The sequence below is a fragment of the Stegostoma tigrinum genome, chromosome 33, assembly GCF_030684315.1.
Source record: "Stegostoma tigrinum isolate sSteTig4 chromosome 33, sSteTig4.hap1, whole genome shotgun sequence".
NCBI classification, from domain to species: domain Eukaryota; kingdom Metazoa; phylum Chordata; class Chondrichthyes; order Orectolobiformes; family Stegostomatidae; genus Stegostoma; species Stegostoma tigrinum.
Window position 1 is genome coordinate 9,548,487 of NC_081386.1, and position 23,255 is coordinate 9,571,741.

General features: G+C 41.2%; 1 protein-coding gene across 5 annotated transcripts in view; it reads left to right on the forward strand.

The window, feature by feature from the left end:
• Positions 1-20,731, forward strand: part of LOC125467293 (RNA polymerase II elongation factor ELL) — a 112,482-nt gene extending 91,751 nt beyond the window's left edge. For all 5 annotated transcript variants that reach the window (XM_048562948.2, XM_048562949.2, XM_048562950.2 and 2 more), the window contains 3 exons: positions 11,434-11,605; positions 13,142-13,186; positions 15,630-20,731. In XM_048562948.2, the coding sequence (XP_048418905.1) occupies positions 11,434-11,605; positions 13,142-13,186; positions 15,630-15,737 (325 nt within the window). In that variant the 3' untranslated portion in view covers positions 15,738-20,731. The remainder of the gene's footprint in view (positions 1-11,433; positions 11,606-13,141; positions 13,187-15,629) is intronic.
• Positions 20,732-23,255: the final 2,524 nt, after the last annotated feature.

Consider the following 23,255-nt stretch of genomic DNA (forward strand, 5'->3'; position numbering starts at 1 on the left):
GCATTAGGAAATTGCTATATTTAGTGAAGCTACTGTTGCTTTTATCTGTACACTAACGCATGTTGACATTGATATATCTGAAAGACTGAAAATATAAAAGGCTTTTGATCTGCACACTAAAGGTTCCCTAGTTTTATACTGTGGTGTCTTAGCTGCATTGTTACTCTCAGTTCAGCAGCAACTCTATACCACTGACAAGCCAAATGCCAAAATGCAATGTAATTGATAGGTTTGAAGGTGGAAGATCCAAATTCCTGTCTAAATTTGATGTTGGCAGCAGAGAAGACAATTTGACTTCAGTAGGTCTGCTCCAAATTAACTTAGAGCAAACCATTCCACAAAATATCACTACCTTGAGTGAGCAGAAAATCTTGCAATTGTTCTTTCGTCCAGAACAGTGGGTTACTTTGCACGTTGCCTATACTATCTTGCAGTGCACTTTGAAAAGGCAGTAAGTTGACCATTTGCTTATCTGCATGAGGGAGGCAGAAAGACACACCCAGAGATAACAATGTGTGAAGCTGGATGAACACAGCAGGCCAAGCAGCATCTCAGGCGCACAAAAGCTGACGTTTCGGGCCTAGACCCTTCATCAGAGAGGGGGATGGGGTGAGGGTTCTGGAATAAATAGGGAGAGAGGGGGAGGCGGACTGAAGATGGAGAGAAAAGAAGATAGGTGGAGAGGAGTGTGTAGGTGGGGAGGTAGGGAGGGGATAGGTCAGCCTAGGGAAGACGGACAGGCCTAGGAGGGGGGATGAGATTATCTCTGATCACACCCAGAGATACTTCTGTTTTAAAATATAAAAGCAGGGTTGAGACCTCCTCCCCCATTCTGTGGTGCAGCCTTGTTCTGGAATCATTTAACAACACTCCTTTCTTAGACTTTGCAATGACTAACAAGTGGAAATATACCCAGTTCTAACGAGTTTTGGTTTCTCTTTCAAATTTCTAGATGTTTACTATGTGGCAATATTAGTTTATTTTTAAATTTTAGCTTTAGACTTGTGTCGCCTATTTTCAATCATATCCAGAGGTTTCGTAGACAGGGTTGTCTTGCTTAAAGAATTTCATCAAATGGGATTTATTCCTGTAACAGTTGTTCATGTTGCCATCCATTGTTGTTCTTGATATGACTGTCTTGCTTTCCCTAGTGGCTTGATTAGCTAGAGACTTGAGCAGAGGTAGAGATTTTATATGGTAATGGCCATTTTAAAGATCCACCAGCTGACTAATGCATTTTGCTAATTTAAACCTCAAGGGAAGAAGTATTTACATTCCATGAGTTGTCATTTCCTTATCTGGTCATAGAATCACAGTCACACAGCACGAAAACAGATCCTTTGGCCCAATTTGACCATGCTAACTGAGTTTTCCAACTCGACTAGTCCCATTTGCCTGCATTTGGCAGATATCCCTCTAAACCTTTCCTATTCATGAACTTATCCAAATATCTTTTAAATGGCGTAACTGTACCTTCATCCACCACTTCCCTGGCAGTTAATTCCACATACGAACCACCCTCTGTGTGAAAACGTTGCTGCTCAGATCCCTTTTAAATCTTTCTCCTCTCACCTTAAACATATGCCGTCTGGTTTTGAACTTGCCTACCTTTTAAAAGACCATTTGCTGTTCACCTTATCCAAGGCCCCATGACCTTGTAAACCTCTGTGCTCCAGTGAGAAAAGTTCCATCCTACCCAGCCTCTCCATATAACCCAAACCATCCAGTCCTGGCAATATCCTGAACCTGCTCCAATTCAATAATATCCTTCCTACAACAGGATAACCATAAATGTACACGGTACTCGAAAAGTGGTCTCATCAATGCCTTGTACGAATTGTAATTTAAAGTTGTGCCATTGGTAGCCCAGATAAATGCAAGAGATTTGTCATCAATATTGTTCAATGGTAGGACTAGGTTTTCCTGCAGGCATCAATTAAATCACTGTTTGATGAGCAATCTTCCTGTCAAAGAGTAGTGGTAAACTGGATCTGTCTTCCCCAAAAAGGCTTGGATCAATTGGGAAAATTTGAAAGTTGGAATTTGAGGCTGAGGAAAAGAGTTTTTTTTAAGTTAGGTAAGGGTGTCACTGGAAATAGAGATCAGGGAACTAAATAGATCTGACAAACTGAGCATTGGTGATATTGCTGAATGATGGACAAACCCAGTGAGGCTGAATGCTGTTGTTACATTCCTGTGCAACCAAACTGGTGATTCTGTGCAAATTGTTTTCGGGATTAAACTGGATGCTTGTGTTTTAGCCAGCACAGACATGATGGGCCAAATGGCTGCCACCTGTGCTGATGGTTTCAATGACTCTGTTTCAACAAATTGGCTTAATGGCAGGAGGTGCCTTTTGGACTGGACGCTTGTCACCAGTGGGGTTCTGCGTCCTCTTGTTAATTATTTATATAAATGATTTGGATTAGAATATAGAAGGCTGGTAAATAAGTTTGCGGGCAACACCAAAATTGGTGGCATTCTAGACACTGAAGAAGGTTTTAAGATTACAAAGGGATCTTGATCAAATGGTTGAAAAATGGTAGTTGGAGTTCGATCTGGATAAATGTGAAGTATTACATTTTGATACAAAAAACAAGGGTAGGGCTTCATACAGTTAATGGGTGTTTGGATTAGTGTTGTAGAACAGAGGGATTAAGGCATGCAGGTACATCATTCTTTTAAAGTTTGTGTTACGTATAGAAATAATGGCTAAAGGCCTTTGGCATGCTCGCCTTCATTGGTGAGGCCTCTTCTGGAATACTGTGTCCAGTTCTGGTCACCCAATTGATGAATATTATTAAGCTAGAAAGGATTCAGAGGAGATTTACCAGGATGTTGCTGGGTATGGAAGGTTTGAGTTATAAAGGAAGGCTGGATAGGCTGGGACTTTTTTCACTGAAGTGTGGGAGGTAGAGAGGTAACCTTCTAGAAGTTTTTCAAATAACGAGAGGTACAGATAAGGTTAATGGTAATTGGCTTATCTCAAAAATGGGGGCTTCAAGACGAGGGGGCACATTTTTAAGCTGAGAAGAGATATTTAATAAAAGACATGAGGCCACTTTTTGACACAGGATGGTTTGTGTGTGGAATGAACTTCCTGAGGAAGTGGTGGATGTGGGTACAATTACAAGGGTGTTTAAAAAACATTTGGAAAATTACATGAATAGGAAAGGTTTGGAGGGATATGGGCCAGGAGCAGGTAGGTGGGGCTAATTTAGTTTGGGATTATGTTTGGCATGGACTGTTTGGGCCGAAGGTCCTGTTTCTGTGCTGTATGACTGTATGGTCCTTACGTTCATATTGATCAGTAAGTCTTCTCTGCTTTTAAGCCTGAAGGGGGTTAAAATTTTATCGTCTTTACAGATGTTGGTACAGATTGCAAAGAGTAGTTGCAAATAAGCACGTGAGAAATAATGGAGGTGTAAAACTCTGTTGGGAACTGACTCCTTATAGCCTTTGATTCAGTGTTCTGTACAGCTGAATAAAAGGCTGTTGGTATTGGTTATTCTGGTTAGATTGGTCTGCTTTCCAATTCCCTCCTTAGTTCTATAAATGTTCATGTCCTCTCAAAGGTAATTGGCAGCCTCAGTGAGACCAAGGAATGACATGTAAAGATACACACTGTAAAATGCAACCAACTGTATTTAAACGTCATGCTGCCATGACATTAGGTACAATTAATTTGTGTTGTAGGTGACTCCATTAAACTATCTATGTTAGCCAATAGCAAAGTGACGACAGTCAGGGGTAGGTACTCAAACATTGTTTGCCTGTGTTCAACCAATTGAGCTTTTTTAAGATTTCAGACAGAACTCACTGCAGAGTTTAATTACCAGTAGCTAATTTCTTCCATTGCGAAGTTTGCTACTGGCTTGGAACACTTATTTCTTTCGATGGAAGATTCCCAGGTTAGATGGGTTAAGAAATTGGGATGTCAGGCAGAAATCAGAGTGCCTAGGAGGTTTCAGTTTTATGGTAATGAAGAAGCCTGACTTGGTCTCTGTATCAGAAGCAATTCAACAGGTGAGATTCCTTGTCACTGTCTAACTTCATCTGATAATACTATGCAGAATCATCAAGACTGCTTGCAGTGTTCTGCTGAGATGCCCATACCAGCAGGATGAAGGAATGGCACGACAGTGCTTTAATCAGTGTCCTGAATCTGCCATGCTACATGACAAAATGGCCTTGAGGGTGATGCACCAAAACTTTATAGCTTATCTTTCACATTGCAGATGTGCATTTTTTTCTTTGTTTTGCTTTCTATTATGTTGTAGCTTTCCCTTTTTTATCCCCCCTTGGTTACATGATGAAGGAGCAGTACTTTTGAAAGCTTGTGATTTCAGATAAACCTGTTGGATTGTAACCTGGTGTCATGTGACTTTTGACTACATGAAAGAAGTCACAGGCCTGATCCTGAATCTTTGCTTTGTGATGCTGAATGTCAAGGGATCCATTTTAAGATGTTTTTGCATACTTAAATTTAAATTTGGAGATTGGAGGATATACATTTTTACCCTGCAGCTACCATTCTCCTCACTGACTGCAGGATGCCTTTGTACACAATTCTGAGGATTATGGTGAGGGAGAGCATTAGAGTTACTCTTGACTTTGAATGTTAAGGGACACTTTTGTGGAAGTGTCCTCATGTAGATGGGCAAATGCATTTGTGTTTTTTTTATTCATTCATGGAATGTCATCATTGGCCAGGCCTGCATTTATGTCCCAGAGAGAAGGTGACAGCCACCTATATTGCTGTGGATCTGGAGTCACGTGGAGGCCATATCAGTTAGGGATGGCAGATTTCCTTCCCTAAAGGACACTAGTGAACCAGATTTTTTTGAGACCATCAACAGTGGATACCATTAAACTAGCTTTTCAGATGTTCCAGATTTTTATTGATTTAAAATTTCATGATTCCATCATGGTGGAATTCAAAACCATGTTCCCAGAGCATTAACTAGGGGTTCTGGATTACTGGTACAATAGGGAAATGAGGAAAATGCCCTAGGGGTGAATATTGAGGAATTCGAATACATTTCCTACCTTTCTGCTTAGTTAAATTTAGTCTTTGAAATGTTAACTGAATATTTTTGTTCAAAAGATATCTAGAAGAGTAGCAAAAATGTGCTCCTGGCCAAATTTAAAAGCGTTCACTCTGCTTGATTTAAATTTCAGGAATTTTAAATTTTGTGTTATATTGCTAAAATGTTTGAAGGTTTATATAGTGACTGGCTGTCTTAATCCTGTTTTATTAAACTTCTTTTGTTGACTTTCTTGAACTCAGCTGCTGGAAAGCAAGTATTTTAGTACTTGATGTTTCAGAATTGAGTGGTTTGATGCATATTTGCAGAAGTGAATAGGATGATTGTCATAGACCCCTGTAACGGGTTCTGACTGCCTAATTCAAGGAATCAAGTCTACCGGGGTTTCGGGGTGGGGGGGCGGCGTGGAAATCTAGTTGAAAGTTTTGAGGACATTTCTCTGGAATCCATGATCTAGATATTCCTCAGTACAAAAGCTTGGCCCTGAGTTAGCTTAGAATCTGGAATGGTCATTTTGAGTCTTTGTTCTGTCAAACTTTGCCATCTGCTGGTAGTTCTGTCTTGCAATATTAACTGTTAATATTTATACCACTGACCCCTGCTGGAAGAAAATAACCAGTTATTATTTATACAGTACCGAATGTTCGTTCATTCCAAATATAGATTGGAAAGTATTTTAAAAAAGAAATTTGTGTGATTTGCTGGAGCTTTTAAGAAATTAAGTTTGCTTTGCTGGTGAGCAGCTTAGGTCCAGCTGGCAGATGGATAATGACAGGTTTAAAGTCCAATGTTGTGTATTACGTGGTGTTACGATGAGGGTTCTAACGCCGTGTTTGGTTAGACTGCTATTCCAGCACTTGACTGAATACTGGAAGCCATTGGTATAGTGGAGCACAACATCTGAGAAGGAAAAAATGGAGAAAGAACAGTTTTTTGCCAGTATTATAAGTGGAGAAAAATAAGTTGACATTTCGGGTCGAGTGATTCTTGATTCTGAGGAAGGGTCAGTCCACCCAAAATGTTAACCTTTGATTTCTCTCCAAGATGCTGCCAAACATGCTGAGCTTCTCCAACAATTTCTGTTGTTGTTTCTGATTTATATCATCTGCAGTTCTTGTCAGTTTTTATTTGCTGGTAATATTTTCTTTCACGTGGGATAATTTTTGGTCCAGAGTCAGACTGCTGACACTTTGTGATGAGAGGGATAGTTTTTATCCTTTTCATAAGCATTTGCAAGGTGAAAATAAAGATGTGTTCCTTAAGCTTTCTGACTTGTGCCTGTCAGGAGAAATGCAAGAATTCCAAACTTTTAAAGGTCATTATTTATACTGAAGCGTAAGAGTGCTGAATGATTAGCATGCCATCCCTGGTTGAGATGTTGCTGTGGAAAAATCATCAGGGAATCATAGGCTCCCTAACTCTGGGGTAATTCAAAACAGGCACAAAGATTTAGTCAAGATAACCAATTGTGAAGCTGGTTGAACACAGCAGGCCAAGACCCATTATCTCTGATCACAAAGGTTTAGTCATTCTTTTTGTTTGCTGAGAATGGGCCCTGTAACTGAATGTGTCACTTTTGGCTTATCTGGGAGCTTCAAGAGCTCACTGTTTATTGTTGCTTCATCTGTGGCAAATTTGGCATTTTGTCCTAGAGTCCAAGACCAAACATTTTGGCAAAATGTCTGTCTTTGCAAAAGTATTCAAGTCTGTACTGCCAAGAGGTTCTACAAAAGTTATATCAATCTCAATGCAAAAACTCCACCAAATAAAATAGACTTGCAGTAAAATCTATTTACCAAGTACCTTCATAAAACTGCTTCTGGAACTCTGGCCTCTGGCTCTATCATTTTTTTTCAACAATGATCTCAAATATACTTGGGACACAATATTGATGTTGTTTGTAAAACCATATGACATTTCTGGAGACAGCCTATCCACTAAGACCAAGAGACTTGAGCAAAAGTAGGACACTTAGTTCATCATCAACTGTACCATTCAATGAGATTGTGGCTGGATGACAATCTTTAACACCAGCTCCCTGCCTTTTTCCCATAACCCTTGATATCCTTCCTGATTACAAAATCTGTCTATCTCAGCCTTTAGAGTCATTGGAGATATAGCAGCACGGAAAATATACTTAGTGCCCCAACCGCTACTGCCCTCTACAAATGAATTACACAGGTTAACAACCCTCGGAGAAAAGAAATTCCTCCTTATCACTGTCTGAAATCGATGGCAAACCTTTTCTCGGAGACTGTGCCCTTTGGTCCTAGATTCTCCCACAAGGAGAAATGATCTTTCTATGTCTACCCAGTCAAATCCGTATGAATTTTGTATTTTCAAGGAGGTCACCCCTCATTCTGTCATTCTTCTAAACTCCATTGAGTACTGACCCAATTTACTTGGCATCTCCTCATAACCCAGTTCCTCTAAACTCAGAATAAACTTTGTGAACCACCTCTGGCCTGACTACATTGCCAGTATCAGTGTTAATAGGAACTGCAGATGCCGGAGAATTCAAGATAACAAAGTGTGGAGCTGGATGAAGACAGCAGGCCAAGCAGCATCTCAGGAGCACAAAAGCTGACGTTTTGGGCCTAGACCCTTCATCAGAGAGGGGGATGGGGAGAGGGAACTGGAATAAATAGGGAGAGAGGGGGAGGCGGACCGAAGATGGAGAGAAAAGAAGATAGGTAGAGAGGAGAGTATAGGTGGGGAGGTAGGGAGGGGATAGGTCAGTCCAGGGAAGATGGACAGGTCAAGGAGGCGGGATGAGGTGGTAGATAGGAAATGGAGTTGGGGCTTGAGGTGGGAGGAAGGGATGGGTGAGAGGAAGAACAGGTTAGGGAAGCAGAGACAGGCTGGGCTGGTTTTGGGAAGCAGTGGATGAAGGGGAGATTTTGAAGCTGGTGAAGTCCACATTGATACCATTGGGCTGCAGGGTTCCCAAGCGGAATATGAGTTGCTGTTCCTGCAACCTTCGGGTGGCATCATTGTGGCACTGCAGGAGGCCCATGATGGACATGTCGTCTGAGAAATGGGAGGGTGAGTTGAAATGGTTTGCGACTGGGAGGTGCAGTTTTTTATTGCGAACTGAGCGGAGGTGTTCTGCAAAGCGGTCCCCAAGCCACCGCTTGGTTTCCCCAATGTAGAGGAAGCCACAATGGGTACAGTGGATACAGTATACCACATTGGCAGATGTGCAGGTGAACATCTGCTTAATATGGAAGGTCATCTTGGGGCCTGGGATGGGGGTGAGGGAGAAGGTGTGGGGGCAAGTGTAGCACTTCCTGCAGTTGCAGGGGAAGGAGCCAGGTGTGGTGGAGTTGGGAGGGGGGGAATGTGGAGCGGACAAGGGAGCCACGGAGAGAGTGGTCTCTCAGGAAGGCAGACAAGGGTGGGGATGGAAAAATGTCTTGGGTGGTGGGGTCGGAGGATGATACATTGTATCCGGAGGTTGGTGGGGTGGTATGTGAGAACGAGGGGGATCCTCTGGGGGCGGTTGTGGCGGGGGCAGGGTGTGAGGGATGTGTTGCGGGAAATGCGGGAGACGATGTCAAGGGCGTTCTCGACCACAGCGGGGGGAAAGTTGCGGTCCTTGCAGAACGTGGACATCTGGGATGTGTGGGACTGGAATGCCTCATCCTGGGAGCAGGTGCAGTGGAGGCGGAGGAATTGGGCATAGGGGATGGAATTTTTGCAGGAGGGTGAGTGGGAGGAGGTGTATTCTAGGTAGCTGTGGGAGTAGGTGGGCTTGTAATGGGCATCAGTTTATAGCTGATTGCCTGAGATGGAGACAGAGCGGTCCAGGAAGGTGAGGGATGTGTTGGAGATGGCCCATGTGAACTTGAGGTTGGGGTGGAAGGTGTTGGTGAAGTGGACGAACTGTTCGAGCTCCTCTGGGGAGCAAGAGGCGGCGCCGATACAGTCTTCAACGTAATGGAGGAAGAGGTGGGGTTTGGGGCCTGTGTAGGTGCGCAAGAGGAACTGTTCCACGTAACCTACAGAGGCAGGCATAGCTTGGGCCCATGCGGGTACCCATGGCCACTCCCTTTGTCTGTAGGAAGTGGGAAGAATCGAATGAGAAGTCGTTGAGGGTGAGGACGAGTTCGGCTAGGCGGATGAGGGTGTCGGTGGAGGGGGATTGGTCGGGCCTGAGGGACAGGAAGAAGCAGAGGGCCTTGAGGCCATTTGCATGAGGAATACAGGTGTATAGGGACTGGACGTCCATGGTGAAAATGAGGTGTTGGGCGCCAGGGAATTGGAAGTCCTGGAGGAGGTGGAGGGCGTGGGTGGTGTCACGGACGTAGGTGGGGAGTTCCTGGACCAAAGGAGAGAAAATGGAGTCCAGATCGGTGGAGATGAGTTCGGTGGGGCAGGAACAGGCTGAGACAATGGGTCAACCAGAGCAGGCAGGTTTGTGGAATTTGGAAAGGAGATAGAAACGGGCCGTGTGGGGTTGGGGAACAATGAGGTTGGAGGCTGTAGGTGGGAGGTCCCCTGAGGTGATGAGGTCATGAATGGTGTTGGAGATGATGGTTTGGTGCTCAGGGGTGGGGTCATGATCAAGGGGGCGGAAGGAGGTGGTGTCGGCGAGTTGGCGTTTGGCCTCGGCGATGTAGAGGTCAGTGCGCCATACTACCACTGCGCCACCCTTGTCTGCGGGTTTGATGTTGGGGTTGGAGCGGAGGGAGCGGAGGGCTGCCCGTTCTGCAGGGGAGAGGTTGGAGTGGGTGAGGGGGTGGAGAGGTAGAGGCGGTTGATGTCTCGACAGCAGTTAGAGATGAAGAGGTCGCGGGAGGGTAGGAGGCCTGGGGGTGGTGTCCAGGAAGAGGACTTGTGTTGGAGGCGGGTGAAGGGGTTAGTGGAGGGAAGGTTAGGCTCCCGGTTAAAGAAGTAAGCGTGGAGGCGAAGGCGTCACACAACCACCCCAGCTCGTCCCCTCCCCCCACTGCATCCCAAAACCAGCCCAGCCTGTCTCTGCTTCCCTAACCTGTTCTTCCTCTCACCCATCCCTTCTTCCCACCTCAAGCCACACCTCCATTTCCTACCTACCAACTCATCCCGCCTCCTTGACCTGTCCGTCCTCCCTGATCTGACCTATCCCCTCCTCACCTATACTCTCCTCTCCACCTATCTTCTTTTCTCTCCATCTTTGGTCCGCCTCCCCCTCTCTCCCTATTTATTCCAGTTCCTTCTCCCCATTCCCCTTCTCTGATGAAGGGTCTAGGCCCAAAACGTCAGCTTTTGTGCTCCTGAGATGCTGCTTGGCCTGCTGTGTTCATCCAGCTCCACACTTTGTTACATTGCCAGTATATTGCTCCTTACATAAGGGAAACAATTCTGTTTACAGTATTGCAGCAGTTATGACTAGTGCCCTGTACAGTTTTAGCATGATCTGAATCTTTTGGATACTCCATTTCCTTTGAAACAAAGCCCAGCATTCCATTTGCCTGCCGTATTCACTGCTGAACTTGTATGCTAGATCTTTATGATTTATGTTTGAGGAGTCGCAAATACCTTTGTAGTTTTCTACAGTCTTTCTCCATTTAAACATTATTGAATGCCTCTTCCTGCAAAAGTGCATAACCTCGCATTTTCCCACATTATATTTTTTCTGCCGTATTCCACTCGCTTAACCTATCTATATTGTTCTCCGGAGTCTTTGTATTATCCTTGCCGTGTGCTCTCCCATGTATTTTTGTCATGCAAAAATGTGGCTATATTTCATTCACTTTACTTATCCAAGTCACTCATATATATTGTATGTAATTGTGGCCCTGGCACTGATCCATTTGCCACTATTTTAAGTTGCATTTTCAATGGCATTCTTCTTTTTTGCTGCATTCACTGATTCTGCTAGTTTTTAAATTCTAAAAATTTCCTAGAATTTTTTTCCAATTTAAGTTAAATAATGTCTGCTTGAAAATTAGAAGGAAGTGTTTTACTGTTTCTAAAAAGGCATTTTGAATATATATGCATTAATTTCTTTCAATATGCTTCCTTATTTGAGTTTGGATGTTGAAGTTTTTTTGTTAGAATTGAATGCAAGAGAAAATTCTACACATGATACAAGTGTTCTGTGTATAGCAGGGAAAAAAAAGCGAGCGAGACAAAATTTCATTCACATCAGGGATGTATTGAATTGTATGGGTTAAGAACGTGAGTCCTCAAGTGAAAATTAGTATAAATTGACACACCATAATTATATCAAAGAAATGGTAGAAATCCCAGCACTTCCTTCCCATCTGTTCTTCAACAAATTTCCCACAAAGCGTTTCAGAAAAATGAAGAATCTTTGTTTTTCTTTCAGTTTGTATTCAGTTATTGCTTTAAATTCCGTGGTTTTGGATACTTGGTGATAACAATATAATTATTTTTGCAGAAAGTACACTGCAGTTACATCTTTAGAATTGTATCAGAACTATCGGAATGACTTCAATGCAGAATACAGCGAATACCGGGATCTTCATGCAAAAATTGGAAATGTAACTGAGCGGTTCATGCAGTTGGGATCAAAAATCAAAACACTTAGCCCAGGAACGGAGGATTACAAGGTAAGAGAATGCGTATTATTTGATTAACAGAGATTGATACTATTCAGTCCTCTACCATCACACTCTTGCTTCTTCTTAGTTCCCCCAAACTGCTATCCTGTCCCTCCACTGTCACTACTAAATTCTTCTCTCTAATCCCACCCCCTTGCTAATCACCCGTCATTTTCACCCTTCTCTCCCTTGCTCCTCTCTCTCTCTCTCTCTCTCTGCCACCCCTGTGTGCTTGCTGTTTTGCCCCCATTTGATTTTATTAATAATTATATTGTAACATTGGTATTATCTGTGCCAGTAGAATGTGTTAATTCAGTAGCCCATTGTGTTAAACATGTTGAAGTGAGAGGAGGGGATTTATTAAAATAGAATGACATGCAGCTGCCTTCCTGTCTGATTTTGAGACAGCTCAGGACAGCTAAAAAGCTGGAGCAATCTGATTTGCTGCTCACTGTACTCCATGTCAGACTTTACACTGAATGAACAAAGACAAACAAATCGTAAAATGCTGCATCAGTTTAAACCAAAACTACTTTTTCTGACGTCATAATAATTGGATTCGTCTTTGATCATTCATAGTGGCTAGTCTGCCTCACATTTGCTCTTCGCTACTGTAATCCAATTTGTGGCGTCCTTTCCTAAAAATCTGAATAGGATTAAATTTGACAGCGCGGTTACTTCAACATGTAAAATTGAGTGGTAGAATGAATTTTCAAAGAAACACTGCAATAATTCAAAGACTGACTTAGGAAGTATACTATGTGAAAGTTTGAAAAGTAAAAGATTGGAAGCCACGGTAATTTCCATATCCTGTTCAGGAGCATACAGAAATTGGAGACGGTTGGAACACAGTAACCACTGAAGTGAATGATATTGGTTTGCGTGCTGTAGCTCAGTGCTAGAAGATCACAATTGCTCTGCTGTAGGAATTAACTGTCAATTAGGCATGAGTGATGTAAGCAGCTCTTTCTGAAACTCCAGGTCCACAGATCTTTAAAAGGATAAGCTAGCAAATAAGGAACAGAAGCACCAAAGTAGAGCCCAATAACATGAACGTTGGGGGGCCAATGTGGCCCAAGTCTGTACATACTCTCTTGGAATTTTTAATTGAGTTTCATTAAACTATCATTTCCTACTGATTTGATTACTCGTAGTTTAAGACATTAAGTCATTTAAGTCATTGGAAAAAAAAATTCTATCGTTTAAATTCTTCTAAAAATGCTTAACTAATGGTTTATATTTAAAATAAACTTGGTGAAATACAAATTTAGATTATCATTTAAATTGGTAATGTTGGATGACCATGGTTAATTTTGATTGCAGTGAATATGTATTTTGAATTAGTGTTAATGGGTGTTCACATAACCATTTCTGTTTTCAAATATCTCACTTATCATCAAGCTGTGACTTTCTGAATTAATAACTTAAAATGGTTCAGAGGTGAATTTTGTATCTACTGCTTAATATCTGAAACCATGTTTGACGTGATGTATTAATACACTTATGTTGTAAAAACTTGATTCCTATTTTATTGATATTTTTCAGATGGTCGAGGATCAAATATTTGAGGAATATAGGAAATTTAAAAAGGTAGGTTACTCATTTTGGGATAAAGATGGTTTACTGTTTTACCTAATTTTTTGATTTTGTTAATTCAGAAGTTGTTTTATGTAATTGATCAGAATTACAACTTCCAGGTAGCTCAGCTGTTTTTCTTGCTGATTTCTTGGGCTTTAAATTGGAAAAGACTGTACCATTAGTTCTTTACAAATCAAGTGCTAGATTTTGTTTCCTTCAATTTCACTGAATCATCACAGTGCAGAAAGAGGGCATTTGGCCCATCCTGTTTGCACCTGCTCACTGAGCATTATGACTTTGTGCCAAACTCCTGCCTTTTCTTTGTAACTCTGCATTTTTTCCTCCTTTAATAGTCATTAAATTCCCTCTTCAATATCTCAGTTGAACTGCTTCCACCACTGATTCATGCAGTGCCTTCCAAACTCTGAGCACTCCTGTGTGAAAAGGATTTTATCTCACCTTGTATTTGCTTTTGCAAAACACTTTCAAACTGTACCCTATGGTTTTGATTCTGTTTAAGAGTCTGAACCATTTTTCCCCTATCTATCCTGTCTGTATTCTTCATGATTATGAAAACTTCTGTCACATCCCCCAACAGCCTTTTTCTCACCCAATTTCTCCAGTCTGTCTTCATACTTGATTTAATAGATGGGAAACTTCATTCTCATAAAGCTCTTCTACATGTTCTCTGTTGCTTCTGCATCCTTCCTAAAGTTGGTGCCCAGAACTGTACATGGTACTCCAGCTGCGGTCTAACCAAGTGCTCCCCGTGGGTTCTTCATAACCTCCCTGCTGTTCTATTCTGTGCCACTATTACTTAAGCCTAGAGTGCTATCTGCTTTATTAACCACGTTCTCTTCCTGCCTTGCCACCTCTAATGATTTAAATACGCCTTTTTAGAATAGCACTGTTGATTTTGTACTGTCTCTCCATGTTCCCTGTACCAAAGTGTATTGTGCCTCAACTCTCCACATTGAATTTTAACTACACCCATCTGCCCACTCCACTAACTTGTAAATGTTTGTTTTGAAGTTCTACACTGCCATCCTCATCACTTGCAGCTCATCCACAATTTGTGTTGTCTGCAAACTTTGAAATGATCCCACATTTACCACATGATATAATCAAAAAAATCAAAGCCCCAATACTAACCCCTGGGGAATTCCACTACAAATCTTCCTTTGCTCAAAAAAAACCCCAAAACCTATTACTTTCTGCTGCTTTTCACTCAGCTGATTTTTTAAATCCGCGTTGCAGCTATGCCTTTTATTTCCATTACATACCACTTGCCTTGCGTGTGTTGTGTGTCACGTATTTGAATGCCTTTTGAATGCCCATGTCCACACTATCAATAACCTTTAGCTCGACAACATTCTGTTACTTCACAAACTCTAGCAAGCTGGTCAGATGCAGTGTTTACTTAGCAAATCCAGTCCAACTCTTCCAAATTAATGCCTATTTTCTGTGATGATTATTACACTCCTGGATAATTGTTTCTAGAAGTTTTTTTACCACCAAAGTTAAATTGCTGCATCTCTTTTAATCATTTTTGAACACAAATGTAATGCTTGCAATTCTGGAAACCATCTAGGACTGCCTCTGAGTCTAGGGAAGAGCGAAAGATAATTACCAGTGTCTCTGTAATTTCCACTCTGGCATCCTTCACTCTCCTTGGATGCATCCCATCAGTGCAAGGTGCTTTGTCAACTTGAGCACCAACAACTTGTCCAATACTTAATGTAAAAATTTCCTTCTGTCACCATGGCCTAGGCAGCATCTATCTCATAGATAAATATAGATGCAAAATATTAATGTCAGATGTCAACCATGTCTATTGCTACCATTATAAATCAGCTTTTTCCTGAATCGGCCTGCTACTCATTTTATCTCCTTTTTACCATTGAGCTTATAGAATACTTGAGGATTTCTTTGTTAGCTGTCGGTCTCTTATTGCAATTAGTCTTTGCCTGGGAATGTTGTGATATGGGATATAGGTATTTTCAAAATGCTTTGGAGATGGTCATATTGTTTATCAGTTCAGTGATCATGTTTTATTTTGCATACGTTATTTTTGCAGTGCAAAAAGTCTTAATTTCGACAAAGTCCATTTTCCTGTATCTCGGCCTGATCAGCTCTCCAGATTTATTCAATAACTTGTCTTATCGTTTTGTCTGTCCTCTGACTCTTCCCTTCGTTTCAGTGATGCTGAGATCATCAATATCTATGGAAACTTATGCCTTTCCATCACTATTTCTAAATTAACGATGAGTTCAACTATAAAATGTTTGCAATAATTAAGTGCGTGCCTCCTCCATCTATCCCAGTCTCTCATGCACGTTGTAAAATTCAGTTATGGCTCTTTTCACAAGGTTTTTGTTATATTTTGTGTGTTTTTTTAACAATTTAAGTATTGTGAATGTTTGTTTTTTTATTTCCTCCCATTTTTTTGAAACAGACCCATCCCACATACCAGGAAGAGAAGGTTCGCTGTGAGTACCTACACCGGAAGCTATCACACATCAAACAGTTAATATTGGAATTTGACCCAAACCAGATGTCATGACAATGTTTACTGCCAAGATTTCCTTTTCTTAAACATTAAGACCACCTTCGTTGCTTCTGGATACAAGAGAACTTATTTGTCTGAATGACAATTTTTAGCTTTTTTTTTAATATGACAGTTGCAGTTTGACCATTGAAAGCGATACAATCTGCCATTGAAGGACTGAGGGTCACCGTGCTCATGACAAGGTTTGACTACCTGTGATTAACAATGTGAACTGAGCCAGAAACTGCACGTTGTTTGTACGATTTTTGCAGTGTATATATGTACTACATACCAAATCTCAATGCTAGAAAATAATGCTGTCTTAGTATTTTGGCAAATGTTTATCTCCTCTAAGATGCCTTAATATGAATTTAAAATGTTAGTCTACCATGCATTTTTGTGGGGCCAATCTTAATCTGCAGCATGCATTTCTGATCATAAATTCACCAACTAAGGTTACAATCTCGTACATTAATAGTTTCAGGTGACATCATTGTGATATCTTAAGACAAAAATACCCAGCTTTAGCAGTAATACTGCCTTAAGGTGTTTCATCTTGGAAATAATACTAGTGTGTGTTTTCTAATGACTTTTGTTTTGGCTCATTTTGCTGTTAAGCCAGTCAGAATTGATTTATTGTCATTTTATCCCAAGTAATACAATCTGTCAAATAATTTATCTTTCAGTTAGAATAAATATATTCTTCCAAGATTGCTTATGAACCTTTTATGAGGAAAAGAATGTGCTATGGGTCACGTTTTACTCTTGATGTTTTTGTATTTTAATTATCAATATTCTGAGGGAAAAAAATCAATTTTAAATTCAAAATTTAAAGCCCAATTTGGCCAAGATTTATTACAAAGAATATAGTGACATCTTCAGATTGTATGACTGGTATAGGGTTTACTGTATATTTCACCCTGTGAAAACATGTTATCTATACTCATTTAAGCTGCTGCATCCTTGTTCATCAGTCCATACACCTGATCTCTGTCTAAAATAATTTATTGCTTGAATGTTTTGCCTTTTTTTGCACAATCAAAGCAGAATGATTTTAAAATGTAGGTGCCTGAGCTAAATTTAAACTTTACAGGATGTATGTAAAAATACATAAAATGGCAGAGATATTCACTGGAAGGAACTGCATACCATTTTTATCACTCTACGTAAGATCCTCGCGTGATCATGACTCCTCCCTCTTTCATTGTAGCGCGAGCTTTGACTGTATCATTATTTGTCACCACGCATCATGCACGTGAAATCAAACATGGCTGGCGTGCTGTACAATAGTTTGTATGGTGAAATGATCATAAATAACCATGCTGTGTGAACTGTACCCTGTATGGTTGAATTGTGTTGGTAGATGTGTACTCTACCACTGAAATCGCATTTCAATGAATGAGAACCATTCTGATGCTGTTCCTATAAATATGACGATGGTATTGCTGAATGTTTGATATGAAAGCATTTCTGGGGTTTTGATGATGTTATTGCAGGTGGGGGAATTGAGAACTTGTTATCTCTAGCCAAAAGATCTTGGTTAAATTAATCCAGTAGAATGTTGACATGGTGTAAAATAACACCTTTCCATGCAATGTCTGATTTAACATTTTGTCAGGCCAATGACTTCAGTTACATAAATTTCCAAAGTTCTAAACTCTTGCTGTTCTGCATTAGTGAAATCTGTTAACCATTTTTAAGGACAGGAATTGACCAGTTCTGTTTTCAGCCTTGTTCAGCCTTGTTTAGCCTTGTTGAGTCTTGTTTCTGTAAATTATGGATTATGATCAGAGGCTGAAGTTGGCTTTTACCATGTAAAAATTGACTAGCAGCAGTGTCACGTTGCATGGATGTGTTTTCCAGGCATATCTGTGCAAATAATTCCTGTTTTCAGGTACTGCTTACTTAGCAGTTTTAATTGAACTTTCAGAGGTATGCTTCATCCTGAACTTTTGGTTTGAAATTGTTGTTTGTGTCATTGCCATCACCCTTAGTTTTATTGCCAACTTCATCTCATTTCTTGGTTCTTCCTTTTCTCCACGTCTCATTTTCTTTTCATTGTAAATCTCTTGTTAAATGGCACTTCACACAAATAAATCCCCATGTTTTTACATGTGACCTGCACTGTCCTGAGCTGAAAAAACATAATAAAAATACTGGAACAGATACAGGACACATTGGAAACAGTCAGCATTTATGAGAACATGAGTTGAGGTTTGGAATCTAGGATGCCTAAGACCTCAAGCCATGTGTTCATTCTGCAGATACTGCCTTAACTCCTGAATTTGTCTCTAATATTTGATTGGATGTTCACAAACATTACTGTTTTGTTAAATGTTGTAGGTAACTCGATTTGACAGAAATAGTTGCAAATCTGCTTTTGGAGTCTTTTGTATCCTTTTTTATCAAGGGTTTTCTTTGCATGTCTTTCTGAAAAAGAAACTAATGTAAGCCTATTGTTTTCAAATGTGTTTGAGGATCTAGAATTTCATGATGTACTGAAAGACTTTTGATCTTTACTTAAGCTATTTATTTACTTCCAGAACTTCCTTAGGTGAAATAATTTGACTTGCAGTACACAAACTTCCAAACGTTTTGGTGTGCTTTCTTAATCTTAGAAATCACATGGTTAGCTCTTTTCGTCATAGATTGCCGTGTGTATGAGGAATAGTGCTATGATCCAGCAGCAGTGTAGCCATAACTAATCTGACCTTGAAATTGCAGAATTAGGCCTATGGTTTGTATGTGTTTACCAGAAGCTACATGCCATAATGTGGCTTATTGAAAAAGTACCTCTGTATAATGGCACCGGCCAAAATTGCCTTCTGCCAAGCCATAACCATAACATTGATATGTTTTGACCATATCATAAAGAATTCTGCATTTATTAAAAAACCATTCACATTTTGGGAATTTTTATATTAAATTCAATCGTCCTCCTTGTTCCGTACTATATGAATGTCAACTCTACTGAAGCATTTTGCTGCAAGTTGAGTTTGGTATGTAACAGCAGAGAATTATTTGAGAAATCCATTAAAATTGAGCCCTGTGTTACCACTTGTAATGTTCCTGGCTGTTATTTTACAATATCGCGCCACAATATTAGATACCTACAGTGGACCACCATTTTGGAAAGGGTTCTCCTGTTTTATTCTGTTTTAGAACATATTTTGCAAGAATACAGATTGAGTATTGCAGGTAAAAAGGTCACTCTGTTAAAGCTTTCCATGTTGCACTCATCAGAAGCAAACATATCACATTTGAAAAGGAACAGCAATTTATATTGCATGATCTTTACAAACAAAATCACCAGGCATTGTGCCTTTCTCAGTTAAACAAAATATTAGGAGAGAACGGTTTCCTGGTACATATCCCACAACAAATGCCTCAAAAATTCAGATTTGACTTGCCCTTTTTGTTTTTAAAGAAAAGGTTGGAAACAACTTCTCCCAAGTACTTTTATCCATCCGACAATCAGAGCAATTTTCCCATGCAGTACAAGTTGACTGTTCCCTTTGAATTTTGGTATTTCTGTATGTGTCCTGATAAGTGCAGGATGAAAACCTTTGCCACATCTGTTCCTTCAGCATAATGCAATTCACAGCATGGTTATGAAAATTGTTGAGTATATTTAAGCATACAACTTGGGGTGAATGGTTGTCTAAACTTGAAATCATCATGGACTTTGCCCGGTCCCGAATTGCACCAAGTCTTGTTCCCCAACAGCCCTATTCTCTGACCTACATTGGCTATCAGTCAATTAATGTCCTAATTTTAAAGATCTCATCCTTATTTTCAAATCCCTCCATCTTACACACATGGACACTACACACAATGAAGTATATCATGGAAAAATATGAGGAAAATCTCTTTTTCTCATGAGATACTGACATGGGCACACGCTCACGGACACATCCCATATGCACAGAAATAGTCATAGAGGTACTTGGACAGTCACAGAGGGAGCCTTGTAAACATGTAGCCTCTCACCTCCCTACCACTTGTAATCTCCTCCAGTGCCATAACATTCAATATCTAATTCTAGCCCCTTGTGCATCCCTGCTTTTAATCACTTCGTCATTGATGACCATGTCTTCAGTTCTTTTGAAAGCTTTGAATTCCTTCCCTATACTCCTCTACCTCATCCTCCTCCTTCAAGAAAGTTCTGACCTCTTTGACCAAGTTTTCGGTCGTCTGACCTTAATATCTCCTTATTGGCTTTTAGATTTTTCTGTGAAGGGCGTTGGGACATTACCTTAATAGCATTATATAAATGTCATTGGTAGTACCACAGGCCAAATCGTGATTTCTTAATTATACTCCTGATAACAAAATTTATATAAATGGAAAACTGTGTACAGCATAAAGCCGTAGTTGTTTTCTAGTAGTCAATCAATAGAGCCAAATCCATGTGTTTTCTCATCCTTTTCTGACTGGAACTCCTTACTGCATTTTTCATCAGAGCATTCCTTTGGAGCTGTGTTCAACTGGACTTTTCTAATAACTTCTGCAGAGTTGTCAGATACATCAGCTGCTTTTTCTGACCTTGGACATAATCCACCTTTTTGAAACGGTTGTGTTGAATGTAGGGACTGAGTTAAAAACCAATTACCAATCACCGTGAAGGCAGCCTTCTAATTTTCAAGATTGCACATAGGAACGCAGAGTTATAGCTCCAAACTTCCTCTACCCTCTGATAACACTATCAGTACCATGTCTACATAGTTAAACCACCCTCTACTGCAGCTACAGCTTTGCTAATCTACTTACTGCAGCACAGCTTAACACTAACCCGTGATCTTTATTTTAAACCAAAAGTTGCATTTATTTTGTGCGTGCCTCAGGACACTTGAGTCTTCGATTGCTAATTTAAGTTCTTTGTGTTGTCAGACTTTTATAATGTAGGAAACATGGCAGCCAGTTTACACACAGCAAGGTTCCATAAACAGCAATGCAGCCATGCCTAGGTTTTGTTTTTTGATTTTGATTTGAGAGACAAGTTTTGGCTGTGACACATAGAACATAGAACATAGAACATAGAACAGTACAGCACAGAACAGGCCCTTCAGCCCACAATGTTGTGCCGACCATTGATCCTCATGGATGCACCCTCAAATTTCTGTGACCATATGCATGTCCAGCAGTCTCTTAAATGACCCCAATGACCTTGCTTCCACAACTGCTGCTGGCAACGCATTCCATGCTCTCACAACTCTCTGCGTAAAGAACCTGCCTCTGACATCCCCTCTATACTTTCCACCAACCAGCTTAAAACTATGACCCCTCGTGCTAGCCATTTCTGCCCTGGGAAATAGTCTCTGGCTATCGACTCTATCTATGCCTCTCATTATCTTGTATACCTCAATTAGGTCCCCTCTCCTCCTCCTTTTCTCCAATGAAAAGAGACCGAGCTCAGTCAACCTCTCTTCATAAGATAAGCCCTCCAGTCCAGGCAGCATCCTGGTAAACCTCCTCTGAACCCTCTCCAAAGCATCCACATCTTTCCTATAATAGGGCGCCCAGAACTGGACGCAGTATTCCAAGTGCGGTCTAACCAAAGTTTTATAGAGCTGCAACAAGATCTCACGACTCTTAAACTCAATCCCCCTGTTAATGAAAGCCAAAACACCATATGCTTTCTTAACAACCCTGTCCACTTGGGTGGCCATTTTAAGGGATCTATGTATCTGCACACCAAGATCCCTCTGTTCCTCCACGCTGCCAAGAATCCTATCCTTAATCCTGTACTCAGCTTTCAAATTCGACCTTCCAAAATGCATCACCTCGCATTTATCCAGGTTGAACTCCATCTGCCACCTCTCAGCCCATCTCTGCATCCTGTCAATGTCCCGCTGCAGCCTACAACAGCCCTCTACACTGTCAACGACACCTCCGACCTTTGTGTCGTCTGCAAACTTGCTGACCCATCCTTCAATTCCCTCGTCCAAGTCATTAATAAAAATTACAAACAGTAGAGGCCCAAGGACAGAGCCCTGTGGAACCCCACTCACCACTGACTTCCAGGCAGAATATTTTCCTTCTACTACCACTCGCTGTCTTCTGTTGGCCAGCCAATTCTGTATCCAAGCAGCTAAGTTCCCCTGTATCCCATTCCTCCTGACCTTCTGAATGAGCCTTCCATGGGGAACCTTATCAAATGCCTTACTGAAGTCCATATACACCACATCCACAGCTTGACCCTCATCAACCTTACTAGTCACATCCTCAAAAAACTCGATAAGGTTTGTAAGGCATGACCTACCCCTCACAAAGCCGTGTTGACTGTATTTGATCAAGCCATGCTCTTCCAGATGGTCATAAATCTTATCCCTCAGAATCCTTTCTAACACCTTGCAGACGACAGACGTGAGACTTACCGGTCTATAATTGCCGGGGATTTCCCTATTTCCTTTCTTGAAGAGAGGAATTACATTTGCCTCTCTCCAGTCATCAGGTACGACTCCAGTGGAGAGCGAGGATGCAAAGATCTTCGCAAGTGGCGAAGCAATTGCATTTCTCGCTTCCCAAAACAGCCGAGGACAAATCTGATCCGGGCCTGGCGACTTGTCAATCTTAATGTTTGACAAAATTTTCAGCACATCAGCTTCCTCTATCTCTATCCATTCCAGCATGCACACCTGCTCTTCAAAGGTTTCATTCACTACACAGGTCGTTTCTTTCGTAAAGACAGAAGCAAAAAACTCATTTAGGGCTTCCCCTACCTCCTCAGGCTCCACACACAAGTTCCCTATGCTATCCCTGATCGGCCCTACTCTTTCTTTGACCATTCTCTTATTCCTCACGTAAGTGTAAAATGCCTTTGTGTTTTCCCGGATTCCTTCTGCCAAGCCTTTCTCGTGCCCCCTCCTGGCTCTCCTCAGACCATTTTTGAGCTCCTTCCTTGCCTGCATGTAATCCTCTCTAGCTGAACTTGACCCTAGCTTCCTCCACCTTATGTAAGCTACCTTCTTCCTTTTCACTAGAAGCTCCACCGCTCTCGTCATCCAAGGTTCCTTTATCTTACCCCGTCTTGCCTGTCTCAGAGGGACATATTTACTCATCACTCCCAACAACTGTTCCTTAAACCATCTCCACATGTCTATAGTTCCCTTACCATGGAACAACTGCTCCCAGTCCATGCTTCCTAACTCGTGTCTAATCGCATCATAGTTTCCTCTTCCCCAATTAAATATCCTCCCATTCTGCCTAATCCTCTCCTTCTCCATAGCTATGTAGAATGAGAGAGTGTTATGGTCACTATCACCAAAATGCTCTCCCACCACAAGATCTGATACCTGCCCCGGCTCGTTTCCGAGCACCAAGTCTAGAATGGCCTCTCCCCTCGTCGGCCTGTCAACGTACTGCGTTAGGAAACCCTCCTGAACACACCTTACAAAAACAGCTCCATTCAAATCTTCTGCTCGAAGGAGGTTCCAATCAATATTAGGAAAGTTAAAGTCACCCATTACAACAACCCTACTGCGTCCACACTTTTCCAAAATCTGTCGACCTATGCTTTCTACAATCTCCCTG